Source organism: Chionomys nivalis, chromosome 7 (genome assembly GCF_950005125.1).
Source record: "Chionomys nivalis chromosome 7, mChiNiv1.1, whole genome shotgun sequence".
Classification (NCBI taxonomy): Eukaryota; Metazoa; Chordata; class Mammalia; order Rodentia; family Cricetidae; genus Chionomys; species Chionomys nivalis.
The window spans coordinates 50,060,123-50,082,378 of NC_080092.1; the positions used below are offsets into that span (position 1 = coordinate 50,060,123).

The 22,256-nt window shown below is 48.2% G+C and overlaps 1 protein-coding gene across 2 annotated transcripts in view; it reads left to right on the plus strand.

Moving 5' to 3' along the window:
• Positions 1-20,602, plus strand: part of Pik3r6 (phosphoinositide-3-kinase regulatory subunit 6) — a 33,916-nt gene extending 13,314 nt beyond the window's left edge. Inside the window, exons 10-19 of one of the 2 annotated variants that reach the window (XM_057775774.1) lie at positions 678-1,092; positions 1,416-1,507; positions 2,745-2,866; positions 6,906-7,016; positions 9,568-9,655; positions 9,948-10,018; positions 10,580-10,668; positions 12,800-12,920; positions 19,252-19,364; positions 19,859-20,602. In XM_057775774.1, the coding sequence (XP_057631757.1) occupies positions 678-1,092; positions 1,416-1,507; positions 2,745-2,866; positions 6,906-7,016; positions 9,568-9,655; positions 9,948-10,018; positions 10,580-10,668; positions 12,800-12,920; positions 19,252-19,364; positions 19,859-20,012 (1,376 nt within the window). In that variant the 3' untranslated portion in view covers positions 20,013-20,602. Of the gene's footprint in view, positions 1-677; positions 1,093-1,415; positions 1,508-2,743; positions 2,867-6,905; positions 7,017-9,567; positions 9,656-9,947; positions 10,019-10,579; positions 10,669-12,799; positions 12,921-19,251; positions 19,365-19,858 lie in introns of both variants that reach the window. The other variant, XM_057775773.1, reaches the window with a different exon arrangement.
• The last annotated feature ends 1,654 nt before the right edge of the window (positions 20,603-22,256 follow it).

A 22,256-nucleotide genomic window follows, 5' to 3' on the forward strand; every position in this document is an offset into this window, starting at 1 on the left:
CTCTCTGGACCTAGAAGTGGGTTCAAAAAACCCGCAAGTCTTCTGGAGCTGGTGGTCTGGTATCTGTGTCCCGAAGCAAGCTTCAGGAAGTGGGGGTTGGGAGGGCTCTAGGGTCAGTTAAAGGTGAGAGGTGCTGGGTTTAATTTCTTTAGTGCTGGGGTTCTCAGTGCTTTGTAATACATTAACTGATTGGCTAGGTATGGTAGTGAATACCTTTAATCCCTGCACTCAGGAGGCAAAAGCAGTCAGATCTCAGTGAGCTCCAGGCCATCTTGGTCTGCAGGGTGAGTTCCAGGACTGCTAGGCTGTATAGAGAAGCCCTGTCTCGAGAAAATAAAAAGAAAAAAGAGAGAGAGAGAGGAGAGAGGGAGAGAAAGAGAGGGAAGGAAGGAAGGAAGGAAGGAAGGAAGGAAGAGAAAAAGAGGAAAGATAAAAGAAAGAGAAAAAAGAAGAAATATAAATATATCTATCGATTGGCCTCAATGGGAGGGAGCTGGAGTGCATAGAACCCTGAACCATTGTTGACCACAGGATCGTCACCTTTTGTGGGGTGTCCCATGGGGCTTCTGTTCAAGTGGACAGTGTTTGAGAAACAGGGGTCCCAGATTTCTGGGGAGCCGTCCTGTCAACCTCAGGGGTCCCTGCCATCCTGACACTCCCCTGTCCTCCTGTCCCAGGGAAGGAACTGGTGCTCTTCCTTCGTCCCCGTTCCCAGCTGCGCCTCAGTGCTGACTTGGAGGCCTTGGATCTACAAGGACTTAGGCCAGACAGGGACTTGGCCAGGGTGTCCACTGACAGTGGTATTGAGCGAGATCTTCCTTTGGGGAGTGACGAGCTCCCCGATTCCAGCAGCTCAGAAATGGAGCGGGCTACACTGCAGCGCAAGGGGGGCATCAAGAAACGTGTGTGGCCCCCAGACTTCTCCATGCCTGGCAGCTGGGATGGACCCCCAGGATTGCATCGGAGGACCGGCAGGCCCAGTGGGGACGGGGAACTACTGCCTGGAGTCTCCAGGGTGCATACAGCCCGTGTGCTCGTGCTGGGAGACGACAGGATGTTGGGTCGCTTGGCCCAGGCTTACTACAGACTCAGGTAGGACCTGAGGAGGGACTGGAAACTGGAGTTGTTAGGAGTGTGGATATGTCTGGAATGAGCTGGTAAAAGGTCCAGATTAGAGAGACGGAAGGAAAGGCCGGGGCGGGTAAGGGAGAACATTGCAGAGTATCCCCAGTGCCCAGCCATCAGCTTGACAGGAAATGACAACTGTTCCCATTTCATAAATGGGTAAACAGAGGCTCAGAAAGCTAGTATAAATTACCCAAAGTCAATACATGATAAAAAGCAAAGCCGAGACTATTTGATGCCAACACCCAACCCCAGGCTCTTACCCACTCTACCTTGTTGCCTGTTGCCAGGAAACGGGAAGCCAAGAAGTTCTGCCTCACTCCTAGACTCAGCCTGCAGCTCTACTACATCCCTGTGCTGGCGCCTCAGGTGACTGGACAGGGAGGGTCAGGGCCAAGGGGACCACGGAAACATATGGAAGGGTCAGGAGCAATAAGAGAAGAGAGGGAAGGGTGGGGACCACTGGCAGCCTGGCTCCCCAGCTCAGGGTCGAAAACATGACCTCAGCGTGTGGAGCTGAGAGAGACTTGGAAGGAGCCTTTCAGGTCAGAAGTCAAGATGCAGGTTTTGCCACAGCAGCCCCCCTCTTCTGGACCCCCTCTTTTCTTTGTAATGGAATTATCAGTGCTGAGCAGCGAATTGAGGGGCCCTGGGGACCTTCGCTCCATGAAGCCAGACGTTGACTATGCCACAGGATGAGCCGGAGTGAAGGAGGGTTAGTGAGTTTATTAAGTAGAGACAAGAGAGTACATGCTTCAGGAGAGAGAAGGGGAGGCTAAGGACAAGGATGTCATGCACCCAAGCTTGGGTTCAGAGTTCTCAAGAGCATCGCCCTGCCTTCGCCATGTCTGTGCCCATGATGTTGCTCAAAGGGGGTTGGTTTTAAACACGAAACAAACAATTACACAAAGCTTAAAAAGTAAGAAAAACATTCCGAGTGGTTTTACTTAACCCTAGAGAATTTCCTCTAGTAAGTGAGGCAGACTCTAAGCTGGTTTTCCAAGCTTCACTGTTTAGATGTAGAATTGAGAGATGACATCAACAGGGGCGCAGACACAGCTAAAACTTAAGGCCACACCCATTCTGGCCCAAGCAAGCACGGTCCATTTGCTGTTTTAATGTCTTTGCTTAAGGTATTTTTTAGAAAAGGGAATATTGTCTCTCTAGATAATCTTCACAGTGCACGTTGTTAGCTGTACTGAAATTCTTTGCTTTCTTCTTCTGATGAGAGGATTCCCCTCCCCGCTCCACAGGAGAGAAAGTTTGAGGCAAATCACCAGAGTTCACTGGTGTTGGGGGGGGGGGGAGTGTGAGGGAGATGCTTTCACGCTCATCCTCACCCAGAACAAGAGCCAAGCAATACTCATCTCTGCCCTTTGAAGGTCACCAGTGTTTTCTCAGTGTCTCAGACAAGTGACCCTCGGCCAAAGCTCTTCCGCTTCACTTGAGTTTATGATACAGAGCACTAATGTGTCTTCACGCAGTATGGGAACTGAGCCCAAGAGGCTAAATGATTTGACCGTGGTCACAGAGCATTGGACTTTGGTATCTGGGGCACCCAGACTGGGAGGGGAGGGTCTGACAGGTGTGTCTGTCTCCTTATTCCCCAAATCCCCAGAATCCAGAGCCATCCAGAAAGCCTGAGCTGGGAGAGCTGGCTTCCTTCCTCGGTCGAGCAGACCCATGGTACGAAAGCACTGTCAACACCCTGTGTCCCGCCATACTCAAGCTGGCCGAGATGGTAGGAGCAGCTAGGAGGGAAAGGAGGGAGGGGAGGGAGAGAGGAAGGAGACAAGGAGGGAGGGGAGGGAAGGGAGGAAGGGGAGGGAAGGGAGGGAGGGGAGGAGGGAAGGAAGGAGGGGGAGGGAAAAGAGAAGGCCGGAGGAGTGTGAGGCATGAATGAAGGTGGGAAATTTTTAAAAAGCTCAGATGAGGAGGGAGGTGGAGTCAGGAGGAGACCCCAGTTACATGCTGCAGGCAACCCATGACCCTGTCAGAATCAACCCGTGGATTTGTTCATTTAGTTCTCACAGAAGATAGAGACAGATGTCTCCAAGTGCCGTTGTCACCATACCGTGTCTCCATTTTACAGGCCAGGTAGCTGAAGCAGAAAGAGATTAACTAACTTGCCCAAAGCAGGAAAGTAAACCATGATGCCCCAGCCCCTGCCTGGGAATGGGGGGATCTGACTGCAGACTGCACCTGCCATCCCTAACCATGACTGACAGGGGCAGGCTAGAGAGGGGACACATGACTGCTTTGAGAGCCTATCACTGTTCACACGTAAACCAGCCCACTGCTGTAAACGCTGCGGAGGGTTTCGGTTTTTACACTTTGTCATTTTCCCATTAGGTTTTTTAGTTAGAATTTACCGTTTTCTGTTGTTAGATGTAGAACTTTTATCCCTTGTGACCTCTGCCTTTGAAAGTGTCTCCTCCTCCTCCTCCTCCTCCTCCTCCTCCTCCTCCTCCTCCTCCTCCTCCTCCTCCTCCTCCTCCTCTGTGTGTTTGAGGGGCATGCATACCACAGCACTCTTATGGAGGTCAGAGGACAACTTTGTTGCTTTACATGGCTTCAGTGGATTGAATTTGGGACTCCAGGAGTGTACAATACACTGCCCTGGGATCACAGGACTCAAACACTGTTACAGTCTGCATTTTTATAATGGAATAATGAGCCCACACACAAATAATTTTAGTCTTTCATCTGAAGTGTGTGTGCAATCTTGCTTTTCCCAAATGCTTAGCAGACTCTCCAAAAGTTGTTAGTTATAAAACCATCCTGCCTCATCCATCTGATATTCTGCTCATGGCCCTGACTGAACTCTTACATCTGTGTGATGCTATTTCTGGGAACATGGGATCCATGTTTTCATGGATTTATGCATGTACAAATTAATATGATTCTATTTTGATATCTGAAAAGATAAGCCTACAGCATTATTTCTCTATTACAGAACTTTTCAGGATATGCTGGCTTATCTTTCTTGATAAACTTTAGAATTTGCATGGGGTTTTTTTGTTTGTTTTATTTTGTTTTTACTTTTTCGAGACAGGGTTTCTCTGTAGCTTTGGAGCCTGTTCTGGAACTAGCTTTTGTAGACCAGGCTGGCCTCAAACTCACAGAAATCCTCCTGCCTCTGCCTCCCAAGTGCTGGGATTAGAGGCGTGCGCTACCACCACCCAGCTTATTTTTTATTTTATTTTGTGTATGCATACATGCATACCTGCGTGCAGGTGCCTGTGGAGACCAGAAGAGGGCACAGAGCTCCTGGAGTTAGAGCTACAGACAGTTGTGAGTTTCACAGACGCCGGAAACCTAACTCTGGTCCTCCAAAAAAAGCAGCAAGTGCACTTACCACTGAGCCATCTCACCAGACCCAATTTTTTTTTAAATAAAAAAACTATTGGCATTTTGATTAAAGAGAAAGAATCAGCCCCTTTTACATACTAGTGTCCCTCTCCAGGGGCACAGTGTAATTTCCTAAGTGCTTTCTTCTGTGCCTTCGGGGACTGGACAGTCTTCTTTCTTATATCCTTCTCCTTGTTTCTCGCTCAGCTTATTCCTCAGGTCTTACAGTGCGCTTCTTATCACAGTGAGTGTCTTTCTCTCGTCCCAGTGAGAAGGAATGTATTACCAATACAACAAGAAACTACTGATTTATTTATTTTATCAAACTACTCATTCTATTTATTTTTTGTTTTTTTGTTTTGTTTTGTTTTTTGTTTTTTTACCTTTGTTTTCCAAGATGGGATTTCTCTGTGTAACTACTCTGGCTGTTCTGGAATTCACTTCGTAGACCAGGCTGGCCTCCAACTCACAGAGATCCGCCTGCCTCTGCCTCCCAAGTTCTGGGAGTAAGTGCATGTGCCTGGCTCATTCTATTTCTTAAAACAGTTCATAAAAAATACATGTCTGCCTTTCAACAGGTCTTATCTGCCTGATTGGGGCATCGACTTACATGTTTTATGCACACAAAGATGTCTGGATGTGGGTACCTGGAGATGTTTTTGCACATACACAAAAGACTGTTTAGCAGGGTATTAAAATGCTTTCCCCCTTGAAAGCCAGAGAAGATTATGGGAGACAGTTCTCTGAAGGCCTTGGCTCTTCTCTTCTGCTGGTAGTTTTTCTTCCAACCAGGACACATTTGCTTTCTCCTTCTACTCCTCTTATAGTTAATCAGTTGTATAGCCCTTTCCAAAAGCAGTCCCATGTGAAGGGCCTGAAGACATGTGAAGCAATAATATATTATCAGGATGTATTATCAGCATAATTGGGGGATGGGGAGCATTGAGATAGGGTTTCATTGTGTAGTCCTGACTGGCCTGGAACTTTCTATATAGTCTAGGCTAGCCTTGAATCCACAGAGATCCACCTACCTCTGCCTCTGCCTCCTGAGCAATGGGATCAGAGGTGTGCACCACCACACCTGACCAACCATGATTTTTTTGAAGGACTATTTCAGTGAAGCAGATGTGAGAGTCAGAAGGGATTCGGGGTTAGATATGGAATGCTTAAGACAAATCTGAGCTTCTTGCCAAGTCTTGTGTCATGGCTTAAGCATTCCTAACCTGGAAATCTAAAACTTGAAATGCTCTGACATACACAAATTTTTGAGCACTATCATCATTCTACAAGTGGAAAATTCCACACCCATCCTCAGGTGACAGGTCGTAGTCAAAACATAAACACACTAAAAATATGTGAAATTATCTTCGGGTTTAGCAGATGAGGTACATATGAGATAAAATGAATTTCATGGTTATACTTGAGCCCCGTTGCCAAGGTATCTCATCTACACATAAATATTCCAAAATTTGAAGGGGAAAAATCATGGAGTTAGAAACACCTCCGGCCCCAAGCATTTCTGATAAGGGGTACTCAGCCTGTATCCCATTCTGTACGGATGCTCTGTTCTGTGTCGGACGGTCATTGACATTGCTGTCACAGGACTAAGACAGCCACAGAAGATAAGGGACTGAGCTCAACCCCAGCACCAGGTGACTACCGCTGGTTGACTCATTTTGAGACAGAGCCTCACTGTGTAGTTTAACTCAACATTCTTTTTCCTCAGCCACCTAAGAGGCAGGGATTACAGGCACATGCGATCACACTTGGTTTAACCGTGAGTTTATTAATAGATTCAGAGGTGGTCAGAGCAAAGGGACATCATCCACCATGCAGTTCAACCTCTTATGTCTCCTGAAGATTACTCCAACCTCAAAAAATCTGAATAACTTTTGCCCAGGATTCTGGATAGTGAGTATCCAATTCAAACCTAAACTTCTACCCAGGCGATTTCCTTATTAGTTACATCCTCGGGCAGCTAGCACACCGCTTCACAGCTCAGTAAGTAGGCGCGAATGAAATTAACCAGCTGACCAGAAAGGCAGTCTCATTAGACGTAGTTTGTAGCTGGATGCTGGTGCCACATATGCCTTTAATCACAGCACGTGGGAGACAGAGGCAGGTGGATCTCTATGAGTTCAAGGCCACTGTAGTCTACAGAGCAAGTTCCAGTACAGCCAAAGCTACACAGAGAAACCCTGTCTTCAAAAACAAAAACAAAAAACAAAACAAAACAAAAAGGTAATTTGTATTTTGGTTAGAAGTAAAAACCAGATGGCCGGGATGGCTTGGAGCATGTTGAAGGATTGGACAGATTTGGCCAGATCACAGGGAGCGTGAGGGCTTTGGAGTTTCTCACTGAGACAATGGTGCGTCCCTAGCAGCCTGGAGGTGAGTGGCTGCTGAAGACACTGCCTTGCTCCTTACAGCCTCCCTGCCTAGACACATCCCGGACTGTGGACCCCTTTATCCTGGACGCCATCACTTACTATGTTCGCATGGGCACCCAACCCATCTATTTTCAGCTCTACAAGGTTAAGGTACGTTTTTCCCCTGGGGTTCCCAGGGTACCATGCCAGCCCACAGGACCTTGTTAACCACCGCGTAAATCCTCTGGCTCTGGGGAGATACTGGTCACTCGGCTGCAAATCAGTTGCTGGTTGCTCTTAACAACTTTGTCTTTGGTTTCCAAAAACTAGTTCATTATTAACTTCGAAGCCCTCAAATTCAAGTAGAAGGTTGAGAGTCGGGGGTAGCCTGTTCTAAACTGTCTTCCGCCCTCTGGTTACACATTTCCAAGGCATTCTCATTTGCTCTCCCACCATCCTCTCTTCCGTCGCTTGGAGACTTTCAGATCCTTGTATTTTCTCAGCTCCAGCCTCCCCTCTGATACTATTCCTTCTTTTCCTTTCCTGCTCGTCGGTTCTGCATCTGAACAACTCTCTTGCCTTGTTTGCTTCCTTTGTTTCCCTTTTCTCTTCCTAGCAAAACACAAGCCCAGTAGTACCACACACCCTTTCATCCTGGCCCATGGAGATCCCCGGCCAGTTTCCTCTTCCTCTAAGACACTTAGAGGACCCTTCCTATTCATCATTTTCCTCAAGCCCTTCCCTCAGTGAGTGACTTTCCTACCATTAGGTCCTCGGAATGTCCTGTCCATGCTCAGAACGCATCACACCCACTCCTGTTCCCCCAGGGCCTCTCCTGGTGCACATGGACCTCCTCCTCTAGGCCCTTGACCAGACTGATGCGCTTCTCCTGGCCCTTCCTCCTCAGACATGCACTTCTGTATCTATCATCTATCCTTGGTCACCTAAAACCAGAACAACCACGTTCCGAACCCGTGAATTGCCAGTCCATGTTCCCATTCAGGGTGTGCATAACATTGATCTTCAAGGATCAGGCTTTCTCCGGGTCTCAGTTTCCTCTCCTACTGTGTTTTCAAGCTCCATGCCTTTGATAGCATTAAACAATGGAAGAGAATTTAGCTTTCAAGTCCTTTCCTCAGTTTCCCAAATGACCCACATCTTATCAGTTGATGCCAATAGGTAGGAGCCATTTGTGGAGGCTGTGGTTTCTTCCTTTTCTGTCCTAAGGTTAGTTTTCCATGGTAGCTTTCTTAGTGGTCCTTACTGCAGGACACAGAACATGGCTGGCATGTTTGTTCTGCCCAAGGCCTCAAAGCAGAAGCATGTGATGGACTGAGTACTGGGGTCCGGCAGACAGCGAAGCTGCAGGGTAGGGCTCCTGGGTCCTTGGCCAGGGATGGAGAGAATCCCACTGCTGTCTACCCAATTGGGCTCAGCTACTCCTTTAGACTTGCAGAATCCTATTGCAGCTTCCCTGTTCTGCTTTGCGCCATAACCAAAGGTTCTGTTTTCACCCAGAATGTTCAAATATATTTCAGGCTCATAACCTAACATGTATACCAGTCAATGTCACAGGAGAAAAGATGGGTAGTAATTTACATAAGAGATAAAGCATTTGGATTATCGTGAGATTCATCATCATGACGGGTATAGTCTGTGATCCCAGCTCTTGGTAGGTTGAGGCGTGAAACATCAAGACGTGTAATACACAGCCGCAAGGCGTTACATCAATTACTTCACGTTCCATGTGAGCATGACGGGCTGGAGAGACGGCTTACTGGTTAGCAGCACTTGCTCCTTTAGAGGACCTGGGGTCCATCCCAGCGCCCACCTGGTGGTTCATGACTGTCTGTAACTCCAGTTCCTGGATGCACTTAGTACTGACATATATTCGAACAAAACACTCATACACATAAAACAAATCTTTTATTTTCTTATTTTTATTTTCTATTTGTTTATTTATTTTCATTTTTTTGAGACAGAGACTTTTAATGTAGTCTTGGCTGTCCTGGAACCTCCCCTATAGACCAGGCTGACCTTGAATTCACTGAGAGATCCACTCTGCCTCTGCCTGAGTGCTGAGATCAAATGTGTGTCCCACCATGCCCAGATTAAAATAAATCTTTAAAAAAGAACAAATACAAGATATATAGATAGATATAGATATATAGACATATAACAAGTTACATATGTTATATGTTTATATTTGTGGCTATGATATGCCTTTTCATGACATGTACACATTATAAAACTGTGTTAATTAGGCTAGTTCGCCCTTACATTTCATGGCACAAAAACTCACAACCTTCCTACAGCTTTTATTATGAACACATGCCATTATGAACTATAGTCACCATATTGTACAGTTGCTCACTTGACCCTACTTCTCCTCTGTAGCTGGGATTGTATATCTTTTACCGGAATGTGGTAAACAGGTTTGATCAGAATCAGAACCTCCTGATTCTTCCTCTCCATTCTTTTACTTCAGGAAGGGACTCAAATGCAAGTGACAAGAACTTTTCAAAACAGCTTAGGACTGGGGGCATCTGTTAGCTTACATTGCTGAAAAGATGAGGACTGGTGTGGCCATCCCTCAATGTAGCTCAGAACCTAGCATTGGCAGGCGATTGGGTGGGACACCTCAGGCTTTCTCCAAGCCCCCTTCTTCCCTCTTCCCCTCATTTCCTCATTCCCTCTTTCCCTCCCTCCCTGTCTCTTCTAGATCTTCACCAACCTGAGTCGTGACCCTACAGAGGACATTTTCCTCACGGAGCTGAAGGTGAAGATCCAAGACTCCAAGTCCCCTAAAGGTGAGCTTCTGTTCCCTTTCCCCTAGCTCACCCTGGCTCAGCTTTCCCTACACTCACTCTCTTGCCTCTCACCAGATGTCACCCTTATGGTCGCCCTGCTATATCATGGGCCTCTGCTGAATGCTAGGGCCACACTTACTTCTTTACCTCGGAGCACCCCCAGACTGAAAGGTAGTCTCCCCAAGATGCCACCTCTCCACCCAGTGACAGCTGCCAGGTCTTATTCATCAGCTATGCCTCAACGACATGGGGGAGGGAATCTCGCCTTATACGCCCTCTTATCTCCCCTCAGAGGGATCTTCACCCCGAAGGAAGGGGACAGCTGAAGGCACAGGAGCTGAACTGTCTGTGTGCTACCAGAAGGTTGGTGTCATTGGCACAGCCAGCAGGGACAGGTGGCATGGCTAGTGAAAGCCAGCCAGCATCTGGGACATGGGGGTTGTAGGCAGAGCCAAAAGAGCCACACACGCCCTTTCTTGATGATATCCTCGGACTCTTTTAGACTCCAGAGCAGTCTAAAAAGTCTAAAGGATGGAGTAAGGGTGAAATTGACCTTACACGCAGACGATGAGGCAATGTGCTCTAAGAAATTAGAGGGTTGGATGGGCATGGCGGTGCATGTCGTAAAGCCTAGAAACAGAGCAAGTGGAGTTCGGTGAGCTTGAGGCCAGCTAGAGCTACACAGTGAGACCCTGTCAAAAAAAAGGAAAAGGAAGGAAAGCTGGTTTCTTGCTCAAACACTTCTTCCTTATGAGGTACCCATTGGCTCACTGGGGACTAGGGATGTCTAAGCCTCTTCCCACAGGCCTGTTTTGGTATCAGCACCCCAGGGAGACTCTCAGGGCAGGGAGACATGAGACTTGAAGATGCAGGAAGGGCACATTCTCAGGACCCCCTCTTTAGCTCTTCAATTCTCATCCCCAGACCCTGCTCAGCCACAGGCCCCGGGAGGTCACTGCTTCTCTGCGGGCCACCGGCCTGGTCCTGAAGGCCATTCCAGCCGGTGACACTGAAGGTGAGGATCTGGGAATGCAGAGATGGAGGGATGAGGAGAAAATTGGGGAGAGAGGAGGGGGAAAGGGTTGGCTGATAGGAGATGGGGAAGCCGGGGGTGGGGGTGGGGGGTGGAGGTCTCACAACTTCCCTGCCATCAAAGAGCTCTGGTTGGGAAGAGCTGAGGCCCTGCCCTCAGGTGGTCCACTGCCAAACAACCCAGACTATCCCAGTTGAAATGGAGCAACAGTAAAGAAATCAGCTCACACAGACTCACACAACCTCAGCACGAGCTTCACAAGAGCTCCCTGGTCCCCTGGAAGGAAGAAGAGGGGGGGACACGGATGACCAGGACCAAACATATTTCCCAGGAGCCTAGCAGCATTCTGTTAGGTACAGGAGCTCACTTTGAGCATATGAGTTCTCTGAGATCGATATTATCAGTATTCCTAAGTCCTTCCTGACAGGAAACTGAAGAAAAAAAAAACAAAACACTTCCTCAGGGTCACCCCTGCGAGGGTCCAGAGCCAGGCACCCTCACTCAATGCTCCTCTCCACTGCCCCATAGTGTCTCTGTGAAATTCCACAGTTTAGGCTTCAGGGCCATGACCCACACAAACTTGGGGGAGATCATTTCTGAGAATTCAAGGGAGCTCGCCTAGGGCAGAAATGTCTCCCACAGTACCTCAAAGGTACCTGGCACCCAGCAGCTCCTAAGGACGACAGTGCAGTGCCCAGGCCTGTAATCCCAGCACTGGGGAGGCTGAGGCAAAAAGATCATGAATTCAAAGCCTGGGCTACATCATGAGCCCCCATCACAAACAAACAATTTGTTGAATAAATGAAGTCATGTTTATACACACAAATTTGTCTTAAAATGAGATGGCGTCTCCCAATGTAGGCCAGGCTGGTCTCGAACGTGGCATCCTCTCGCCCAGCCTCCTGTATCAGTGCTCTTACAGAGGCATCTGGCACAGAAAGAAGTCCAGGTGAACTGAACTCTTAGGTGACCTGTGACACGTTCATATTCTAGATGACAGTCTTTCTTGTGGCATGTCAGCGTCCTGCCATAAACAGTCATTCCTTGTGGCATGTCAGCGTCCTGCCACAGGCTCATAGTCTGGAGGAGGCTGTGAAGCAGTGGACCAGGAGAGCAGGGGCAGAGCTGGGGAGGCAGAATCCTTACCCTTTTTGCCTCTTGCTATCTGTGTGACTTTGGGCAAGGGATTTGTCACCTTTATACTTTTAAATAGAAAATACAGGTACTAGACACTAGTTTGTGTGCACATAGAAAACCGCTAATATTAGCTCTGCCCACGGAGAACCTGGTGGTACACACTTCTAATCTGAGCAACCTCAGGATGGGGGGGGGCATGGGGCTCAGATCAAGGTCATCTTTGGTTAAATAGTAAGTTTGAGGCTAGAGAGGACTACAGGAGACCCTGACAAAGAAGAAGAGGGGAAGGAGGGAAGAAGGGAAGGAGGAGGAGAGGGGGGAAGAGGAGAGAAGGGGAGGCCAAGTATTGTATCCTTCCTTTTCCTTCATAAGACTCTCGCTTGCATCCTAACCCCGAGCCGTCACAGAGGTGAGACCAGAGTCACCCAAGAAGCACACTGCTCTAAGCACCATCTTTAGCTGGCAGAGAGAACTTAAGCCTGACAGTGGTCACACACGGTGACTTTTTGATACACTGTTAAGAAATGGGGTGCGGTGGGGACCAGGGATGTGATTTGCTGATAAAATGTTTGCCTGGTACATTTGAGGTCTCAGTTTCAATTCCCAACACTACTGAATGCATTTAAAAAACTACAAAGATAGGAAAGCCCAGCGTGATGGTGCACGCCTTTAATCCCTGTACTCAGGAAGCAGAGGCAGGCGGATCTCTGAGTTTCAGGCCAGCCGGGGCTACACAGTGAGATCATTTTTTCAATATGTAGCCCTGGGACTTAGAGTGGTGATCACCAGGGGTTCAGAAACTTAGTTGATTCTCCAGGGAAGGAGATGGGAGAGGAAGAAAGAGCAAAACATGGAACCCAGAAGTGGAGGCCACAGGACGGGGTGAACTGGAAGCAGAGGAGAAAACAGGGTTATGGGGGGTTTCTTAGGAGCCCGAGTCTCCAGCTTCCCACTCACCACCCCCCATTTCATTTGGTTTCAGGGTTCTCCCACTGCACCTCACCAAATGCTGCTTCTGCTGCAAACTGCACGTGTCTGCATGTCAGTGTGACGGAGGTGGTCAAGTCCTCCAATCTTGCAGGAAGGTCGTTCACTGTGAGTTCCGGTGGATTAGGAAGGGGGACAAGCAGAGGGGGACAGGCAGCTGGTGAAGGAGCCTGCAGGGGTGGGGGATGAGGGTGGGGAAGGAGTTAAGAGGAAGGGAGCTGATTGGTGACCCTTCACTCCTGCCGTGGGACTTTCCAATCAGTGTGGGAAATGGGGAGGCTCTGCAGGTATAAGAAAGGCACCGAGCCCCGTCTTCCGTCTGCAGCGCATCTGAGGACTAAGGCATCCCCTGACAACCACAGTTGCCCACCCGTGTCATCCCAGTCACGGCCCTGCAACCAGACTCCTCCAGGACAGACGACACCTATGCAGCTCTCTCACCCTCATTGTTCCTCTGAACACATGCACGAGTGCACACACACACACGCACCACACACACACACACACACACCCCTCGGCTTTGCCTTGACTGAACTGATATTTAGTGATAAGGTATGCAACTCCCCCTTGTTCTCCCTCTGACAGCTTCTCTCAACTTCCCTTACACTTAAGTTGACCCCAGAGCCTCACCGTCCCACCTGAACGGTGCTCTCACCGACATGGACTCCTGGGCACCACCCACCAGACAGGCTGTGTGCAGATAGCTTCTAAAATAAATCCTGCACCCACACTGACCAGACCCCAACAAACTCCTCCTCACCTGGAGCCTTGATGTCAGGCAGTCTCTTTCCTGGTGCTCTTTGGAGTCTCTTTTCTCTTTCTCTACCTGTGACGGTTCCCTCTTCCCTGTTCCTTCCTCTGCAGACAGACTCAGGCCTCCTCTCCATCCTAGAAACAGACAAGAAACTCTACCTTAGCCGTGTTTTCTCCCTGGCTACCAGCTCCTTTCTCCTGTCTCAGTCAAGCTTTTAAAAAGATACTTGTAGGAGTTTGAAGTCTGATCCAAGACCGCTTTGCTTACAGGCTATTGCTGTGAGCTTCTCCCACTGCAGCACAGTCACCTCCATGTTGCAAAGCCAATGGCCCTTTTCAGTCCTTCCATTTCTCTATTCCAAAGTCATGTTTTCATCTCCAGATGAAATGTTTCAGTGTTTATTTTGAGTCAAAAGGTCAGTGCATGGTTAGGATAGCTGGGGCCATTTTTTTAGTATAAATACTTTGGGTGTTTTTTCATTAATTATATTTTTATATAATTGATAGATACAGTGGATAGTGGTCTATAGTAACATTTTTGTTCAAAAATACATAGAAGTCAGCTGGGAATGGTGGTACATGTCTTAAGCAGCACTCGGTAGGCAGAGGCAGGGTCTCTGTGAGTTCAAGGCCAGCCAGGTCTACAAAAGTGAGTTCCAGGTCAACTTCCAGTTTACATAGTAAGGCCCTGTTTTAAAAATAAAATCAATATATATAAAACATATATATTTCATATATATGAAAGGTTTGTGCATCAGTCCTGATGGGATCTTGTTTATTATGTCATTAAATATTTCTTCATGATAGTTGCATATACATATATGATTTTTGAAATGTTTTTTATAAGATGGAAAGATCTTCTTCCACTATTATCAGCATACTGGGGGGAACACATGTAGGGTTAAACAGATGCTAACACTTTGAAACCTTCCCTAGTGAGCTGGCATCCGTCCATCTGGACATTTTACCACACTGGTCTCCAGACCCTACCCCCACTGTGTCACACCCCCTTGTGTGGTCATAATTTTAGAAGGCGGTCAGTACACTAGTTGACTTGTTTCATCTTTGTGAATCTGGTCATCAAAATCTGCATGGTTTTAACCTGGATTTCTGTCTCTCCAAATTAGTGAAGCTGATTTTTCTCATATTTATAGATAATCTTTCTTTCTTTATATCCTGTTTATGCTCCCACTCATAATGATACATGGTAGCCTTGTTTTATATGAGAACATCATTCTTTTGTTTGTCTCATGGTTTTGGAATATTTTCCCAAATTTTTTCTTTAATTTTTTTAACCTTTATATTTCAATTCCCTGCCTGGGAGTTCTACAAGTTGCACCTTTGGGCTTTGCTGTGTTATCCTTGTTCCCACATTCTCTTTGCAATACACCCTGTGAGGAGTGGGGGGGGGCTGTCTACCTGGGAAGCCCATCCTGATACACTTCTTCACTACCCCCACTCCCTAGTGAGCTGGGTACCCCCCCCCCCTGCGCTCGCCCAGACTCTGGGGACAGAGTTACTGCAACACTGCAGCCCTGTAAATGGCACGGCAGAGGGGTGGGGGCTCTGGACGCGAGTCCTTATCTTGGGGCTTCCAGCACTCAGGGTATCTGGCACATAGCAGACCTCAAGGATGCTCACTAGTCACCCAGGGCTTCCAGCATCTCACCCCTGCACCTGAAGCTCACTTCTCCAAGGTGAGCTGTCCACAGCAGGAGAACTCTGTTGGCTCTAAATTGCTCTGATGGCTCAAATCTGCCTTAGCATGGGACAGGGTCTTTAAGCTTGAAGCTGTAAGGTAGGCCTGGTTACCCTGAACTACAACTTCTCTTTTGGAGTCAGTTCCTTCTACTAACCTCTGCTCGTTTGACCTCATTAAATAACCTGGCTAGGGGCTTTTGGATATCTAAGTTAACCAACCCAACAAGTTCCCTTTTTTATCTCTTGCTGACTTGCTAAGTGAAATTCCAGTAGCTGTGTTTCCTCTCCTGGAACCCCAACAGGTTTCATCAGATGGTAAATACCAAGCCACAGAGGGGAAGCTCTTGGTGAGCTGGAGGGAAGGTGCCCCCAGCTGGGACCAGCAAGAGCCCCATGGCTGGTTCAGTGGGCTTGCCTTTGACTGGCTGCATGCTTGATAGCTAGGACTGACAGCAACAAGGCAAGGACAGAAAAGGGATGCTTCAGGTGTGGAACAAACCAATGCCAGCAGGGAAGAGAAGCGTTTTGCCTGTTCCTTCATCTTGCAGAGTGGCATCCTTTGCAAAACTTACAACTGGCCCTTGCCACTGGCCTCCGGAGTTGCATTATAGATGTATGTTGTTGTCATAGTCCACAGCCCAGGAGACGGGGTGTGCCTTGGCATGTAGACCCCAGAGGAAAATGCAACAGACACATGTATGGGAGGAGGCTAGTAGATGGCCTCTGGTCATCCGGAGTGTGAGTCTGGGTCCTGCCAGACACATGAAGAACCCCGTAGGTACCAGGGGCAAGAACACTGAGTCAGGATGCTATACTCAGCAGGTCACACCCAGTTCATCGGACCTCAGTCTCTTTACTTAGGTGACCCCATCCCTCACCAGGTACAGTCAGTTTGAGCATAGCCTGTAAACTGATTAATCCTGGCTGCCTCTTTATGCAGGATCTCATCCCTCTGCAGCTCCTCTGGGTGTTTCTGGAAGGTGACCAGAGGCTCCCCAGTGCAGACAACCATCTGGTGAACTGTCTAGTTACAGCGCAGTGGGCTCCACGGCCTGTTCACCTGCCCACAACACACCTCCATCACAGATAAGAGTAACCCCTCCATCACAGATAAGAGCTCTAGGAGATATGAATTGCTTCTGATTCTACTGCACAACCGGGCATCTCCTCTTCCCTTTGTCAGGCTCCGTCATGGGATCAGTTTGCTCCTCTCCCATCTAATGGATGTTTGTGAACTTCTTTCTTCTCCACTCGTGGATCAGTTATTCAGATTCACATAAGGGGAAAGGGAGTAGGGAGAAGGGGTTTGGGTTAGGGGACAAACAGAGAAAAAGAATATGCAGGAATTTTCCTTCTTCCTCTTTTTTTTTTTTCCTGGAGCTGAAGACTGAACCCAGGGCCTAGCGCTCTACCACTAAGCTAAATTCCTTCTTCCTCTTAACACAGCACCTTCATCACCAAGACCACTGTTTATGCTTACGTTCTTCTGGGGGAATTACAACCAACAATAACAACAGCAATAGTAATGAGGATCCAACACTAACACAGTGCTGTGTCCCACACACTTTTCTAAGCCTTCACTGTTTAGCCTTGACTGGCTTGGAACTCAGAGATCCGCCTGCCTCTGCCTCCCGAGTGCTGGGATTAAAGGCGTGCGCCACCACTGCCCGGCCTAAGCCTTCATGTTTAGCCTTGACTGGCTTAGAACTCTGAGATCCACTTACCTCTGCCTCCCAAGTGCTGGGATTAAAGACCTGTGCCACTTTTCCAGGCCTGCCCTCTTGAAACACTAACTCATGAAATCCCACTGTGCTGTTCATATTCCCCTGGGTGTGGGAGACTTGTGGACCTACCAGGGGCCACTCCCTTCATTAAGACTGACTCTCCACCACCCCAGAAACCATCACCTGTCCATAGCTCCTTCTCCGTGGGGGATGGGGACTGTTTGCATTTCTAATGCTGTGATAAAACAGTGATCAAAAACAACCCGGGGAAGAAAGGGTTTATTCCAACTTATAGGTTAGAACCCATCATGGTGGGAAGCCAAGGAAGTAATTTAAGTAAGAACCTGAGGGGAGGATCTGAAGTCGAGACCATGGAGGAATGTTGTTTAACTGGCTTGCTCCCCCTGGCTTGCTCAGCCTGCTTTCTATACAACCCAAGGCCAGCTGCCCACAGTGGACTGGGCCCTCCCATATCAATCTTTTATTTTAATACTCCGTAGAGTTGCCTATTGGCCAATTGATGAAAACACTTTTCTAACTGATTCCCCTCTTCCCAGAACTCTAGTTTTTTGTTTGTTTGTTTGTTTGTTTGGGTTTTGTGGGGTTTTTATTGATTTTTGTTGCGTTCTGTTCTCTTCCCTGCCTCCCCCCGCCCCCTTCAACCCATGCTCCCAATTTACTCAGGAGATCTTGTCTTTCTCTACTTCCCATGTAAATTAGATCCATGTATGTCTCTCTTAGGGTCCTCATTTTTGTCTAGGTTCTCTGGGATTGTGAACTGTAGGCTGATTTTTTTTTTGCTTCGTGTTTAAAAACTACCTATGAGTGAGTACATATGATAATTCTCTTTCTGGGTCTGGGTTACCTCACTCAAAAATGATGTTTTCTAGCTCCATCCATTTGCCTGCAAATTTCAAGATGCCATTTTTTTCTGCTGTGCAGTACTCCATTATGTAAATGTGCCACATTTCCCTTATCCATTCTTTGGTGGAGGGGCATTTAGGTGTTTCTAGGTTCTAGCTATGACAAACAATGCTGCTATGAACATAGTTGAGCACATGTCCCAAGACTCTAGTTTGTGTCGAGTTGAAAAAAAACTAAGGAGCACAGGCTCCTGGACCCCTTCCACTTCTGTGCTGGTACACAGACTGACCCGGACCCCTTCCGCTTCCGAGCTGGCACACGGACTGACCCGGGCCCCTTCTGCTTCCGTGCTGGCACACCGACTGACCGAGACTCCTTCCGCCTTCCACTTCCATGCTCGTACACTGACTGACCCAGACTCCTCCTTCCACCTTCCACTTCCATGCTCGCACACTGACTGACCCCTTCCGCTTCCGAGCTCGCACACTGACTGACCCGGGCCCCTTCCACTTCCGTGCTGGCACACAGACTGACCCGGACCCCTTCCACTTCCATGCTTGCACACTGACTGACCCCTTCCGCTTCCGAGCTCGCACACTGACTGACTTGTTCTTGTGCAAGTCTTCTGCAGGCAGCCACAGCTACTGTGAGCACAACGGTCCTGTCATATCCAGAGGACACTGTTTTGCCCCGGTTCTCCCCGACACCTGGCTTTTACACCTTTCTGCCCCTCGTGTGATTCTTATAAGCATCCAGGGTTGAAAACACTCGCAAGAAACAGATTCTGGGGCTTCCTGACAGCTAGGGCTGTCTGTGTACTGCCAAAAGCTCCTGTCTATGTGTGTGTGTGTGTGGGGGGGGACTCTGCAAGGCCCTCCTGGCACCCCAAGGTCCAGAGTTCTCTGTTCCATAGGAAGGGCCTCTCTGGAAGTCCCCTTTGTCTAGAGTCAGGATGCCTAGGGGCTGCTTCCCACTGGCTTAGAGTTTTATTTGACAATTTCCTAGACACCCTGGTTATGTTGCCCCAGGTAAAGAATTATGCATATAATTTAATGCTGAGAACCAGGGCCACCTAGCAATATGGTTGCCCTAGGAGATGCTCAAGATACATGCAGAAACTCTAGCTTGATAACCTGCCAGATACCGCCCACAGCTTTCTATTTTGTATTCATAATGAAGCCTAACAGGTCAAGGAAAGAACTGCAGAACAGAAGCAGCATCCCATGCGAGGGAACATGAGGGCAGTTTATGTAGTCACTGCTCAGTCACCAGCAGGAAAAGAGCAGGGACCCCTTGGGATGGAGGGAGGAAACACACCAGATCCCACAGTAGGACGTGTTGGCAAGACCCGCTGCTGAGCGAAGGTGACATTTACATAAACTGTTTCTCTGATGTAGACAGCGACAAACACCTTTCGGACGTCCAGTATCCAAGTCCAGAGCCAAGACCAGAGGCTGCTGACCCTGTGGCTGGACAAGGACAACCGGCGCACTTTCAGGGACGTGGTCAGGTGAGGGGGCTTTTACCCCAGGACTCCAGTTCCCACAGGGAGAATCGAAACGTCCACAATCGCCTGTCTTTGGCCCAGGGTACGTATCAGAGTACCTGTAGCCAGGCAGGTTTTAGACCATGCCCTATGACTTGAGGCTAGTGCTAAATGTTCCCAAGATTCCTAGGAGCACACAGCCTACAAGCCCTCCTATTCTAGCCCCTCTGCTGGCACTGACCCTTCATCAGAGGCTCCCCTTTTGGAGCACCTGTACCCCCATTTTGTGATTTTTGCAGGTTTTCTTCAGGAAGGTAGACACAAAGACACAGTGACCTAGATCCAAGCATCTTCCCTATCAGAATATTGGTGTTCAATGACCTCCTTTTCTGATTTGTCTTCTGTCCTCTTTGTGACCCTTCCTCTGTACCCGAGAACAATTGGTCTGCCTTTTCAATGTGCTGGGTGTGTCTCATCCCTGAGGGTAGTCTTCCAAACTGGTCTCTCCCCCACTGCAGATTTGAGGCTGGCCCCTGCCCAGAGCCATGTTCACGGTCTCAGAAATCCAAGATGGCAGGGTTCCATCCACATGGGCAGGAGAGAGAAAAGAATACGGCCAAATCCAGTCCTCTTCTGATGCCCATCAACACATTCTCTGGCATCGTCCAGTGAGCCTAAAGGATAGTAGAAGGTCTGGATCCGGGGCAGCAGACCCAGGAAGAAAGAAACACTACCTACCCACCCATAACACTCAGACCGACAGCTCACTGAGCTGCTCTGCTTGGACCAGGAGCCAGGAAAGCTTGGGAGGTGAGAGATCCTGGATTGTGATGAAGAAGGACCCGTCCCGAGGCTGATGGATTGCCGGACAATGCTGGGATGAAATGAACACAGGCACACACAACCTGGCTTCTTCCAGAACATCATTTTTGTGCTGAGGTTCATCTCCTACTTCTCAAGCCAATTTAGGCTCACTAGGGAGTCCTGAAAACCCATGCCAAACGGTTACAGGTATATAGCTGGGTGCTTCAGTGGTGGAACACTTACTTAGTACATTGGAGGCCTTGGGCTTGACCCCAGCACCATTAAAAGGGGGTCGGAGCTGATGGGTACAATTTTTGTACAGAGTCCTTTGGCTGAGGAAGAAACAGGAAGGAAGGAAGGGACACTGTCCTGCTTCCTGCTGAGTCTGTACCATCCTTTCCAGCTCTCAGGTCACGGTTTACCCCTACTGAGGCGGTCTGTCTCAGTAGAGAAGAGAATGATAGCATCAATAAAAGCACTCTAAAGTGTTTCTGCGTGTGTGTGTGTGGGTGTGTGCACACGTGTGTGCTGCAGTATGTATGTATGTATGTGCGTGTGTATAAATATATCAAAGACAATTTGTAGAAATTTGTTCTTTCTTCCCATGGTATGGTCCTGGAACAGAACTCAGGTCGACAGGCTAGACAGTAATCACCTTTGCCATCCCCGTGGCCCTATTTGCACTGCAAAAGAACTCAGAAGGCAGAACTTAATCTAACCAGATGGATTCTCTTAGGCCAGGCCACAGTTCCGTGTCATATCCACTGCTGTGGTCTGGCCCCCTACTCTTTCATCACCTAATTTTTCTTAACTTCAGGACTCTCCCAAGAAGAGGCAGGAATGCAGGGCAGCTTCAGGGAAACCAGAATTAAAGAATAAAAAAATGTTGACATTTTAAGTAAAAAAAGAAAAAAAGAAATTGCACATCTGTAACATGAATAATAAAAGCCCAGAGACAGATATTGGGGTTCAACCTGAAGAAAAACAAAAGTAGCCAAGCCACTAGAGAGCTCTTACCTCTTTGAAATCTTCAGACTGAAAGAGAGTGAGTTCCTGCCTCCTCCAGCCTTAGAGTCCTCTCTAGTGCTGGGATTAAAGGCATGCACCACCACGCCTGGCCTCTATGCTAACTAGTGTGGCTGTTGGGATTAAAGGTGTGTGCCACCACTGCCTCACCTGTATGGCTGACAAGTGTGGCTGCTTTGCACCGACCTCCAGGAAAGCTTTAATTATTAAAATACAAATGAAATGTCAATACACATATCTAGGTACAAAAGATCAGGAACAAAGCTGTAGTGTCCTCGGCCCCATCACCAGCTGCAGGGTGGGAGAGAAACAGAGCAAGTCCAAGGGGCTTAGATCTGAGTCCCTTCCTGTTAGCTCGATTGAGTCCCAGAGGACAGTGAGAGAGAAGGTGGCAGGTCCCTTTGAAATCGGGAGTCTATACTGCTTCCTCTTCTGTTGCTATGGAAAACATCATGGCCAAAAAGCAACCGGAGAAATAGTTTATTTTGGCTCATGGTTCCAGAGGAATATGAGTCCATCATGGTGAGAGGGAGTGGCAACAAGCAACGAGCATGGCAGCCGGAAGCCAAGAGCTCACATCTTCAGACACAATAGTGAAGCTGAGAGATCAAAGCTCTCAAAGCCCTTGCCAGATGTGGTGGCTCACGCTTGTAATCCCAGCACTCAGGAGGCAGAGGCAGGTGGATCTCTGCGAGTTTGAGGCCAGCCTGGTCTGTTTTGGGTGGGTTGGTTGTTGTTTTGAGACAGCCCAGTCTTTTTTTTCTGGACCCTGACAGTTTCTCATGCCTGAGGTAGTGTAGAGGCCCAGTAGGGACTTTTTCTCTTTCGGGGTGGAGTTTTTTTTGTTTTGTTTTTTTAAAGACAGGGTTTCTCTCTGGGATTAAAGGCATGCGCCACCACCCCTGGTCATGAGATCCTGTCTTAAAACAAACAAAATTAAACTCTCAAAATTTAACCCCAGTGACATACTTCCTTCAGCAAAGCCTGTTAAGCTTCCCCAAACAATGCCACCAACTGGGGACCAAGTGTTCAAATATCTGAGTGCACAGGGAACAGTCTCATTAAATCAATACAGGATGGGGGATG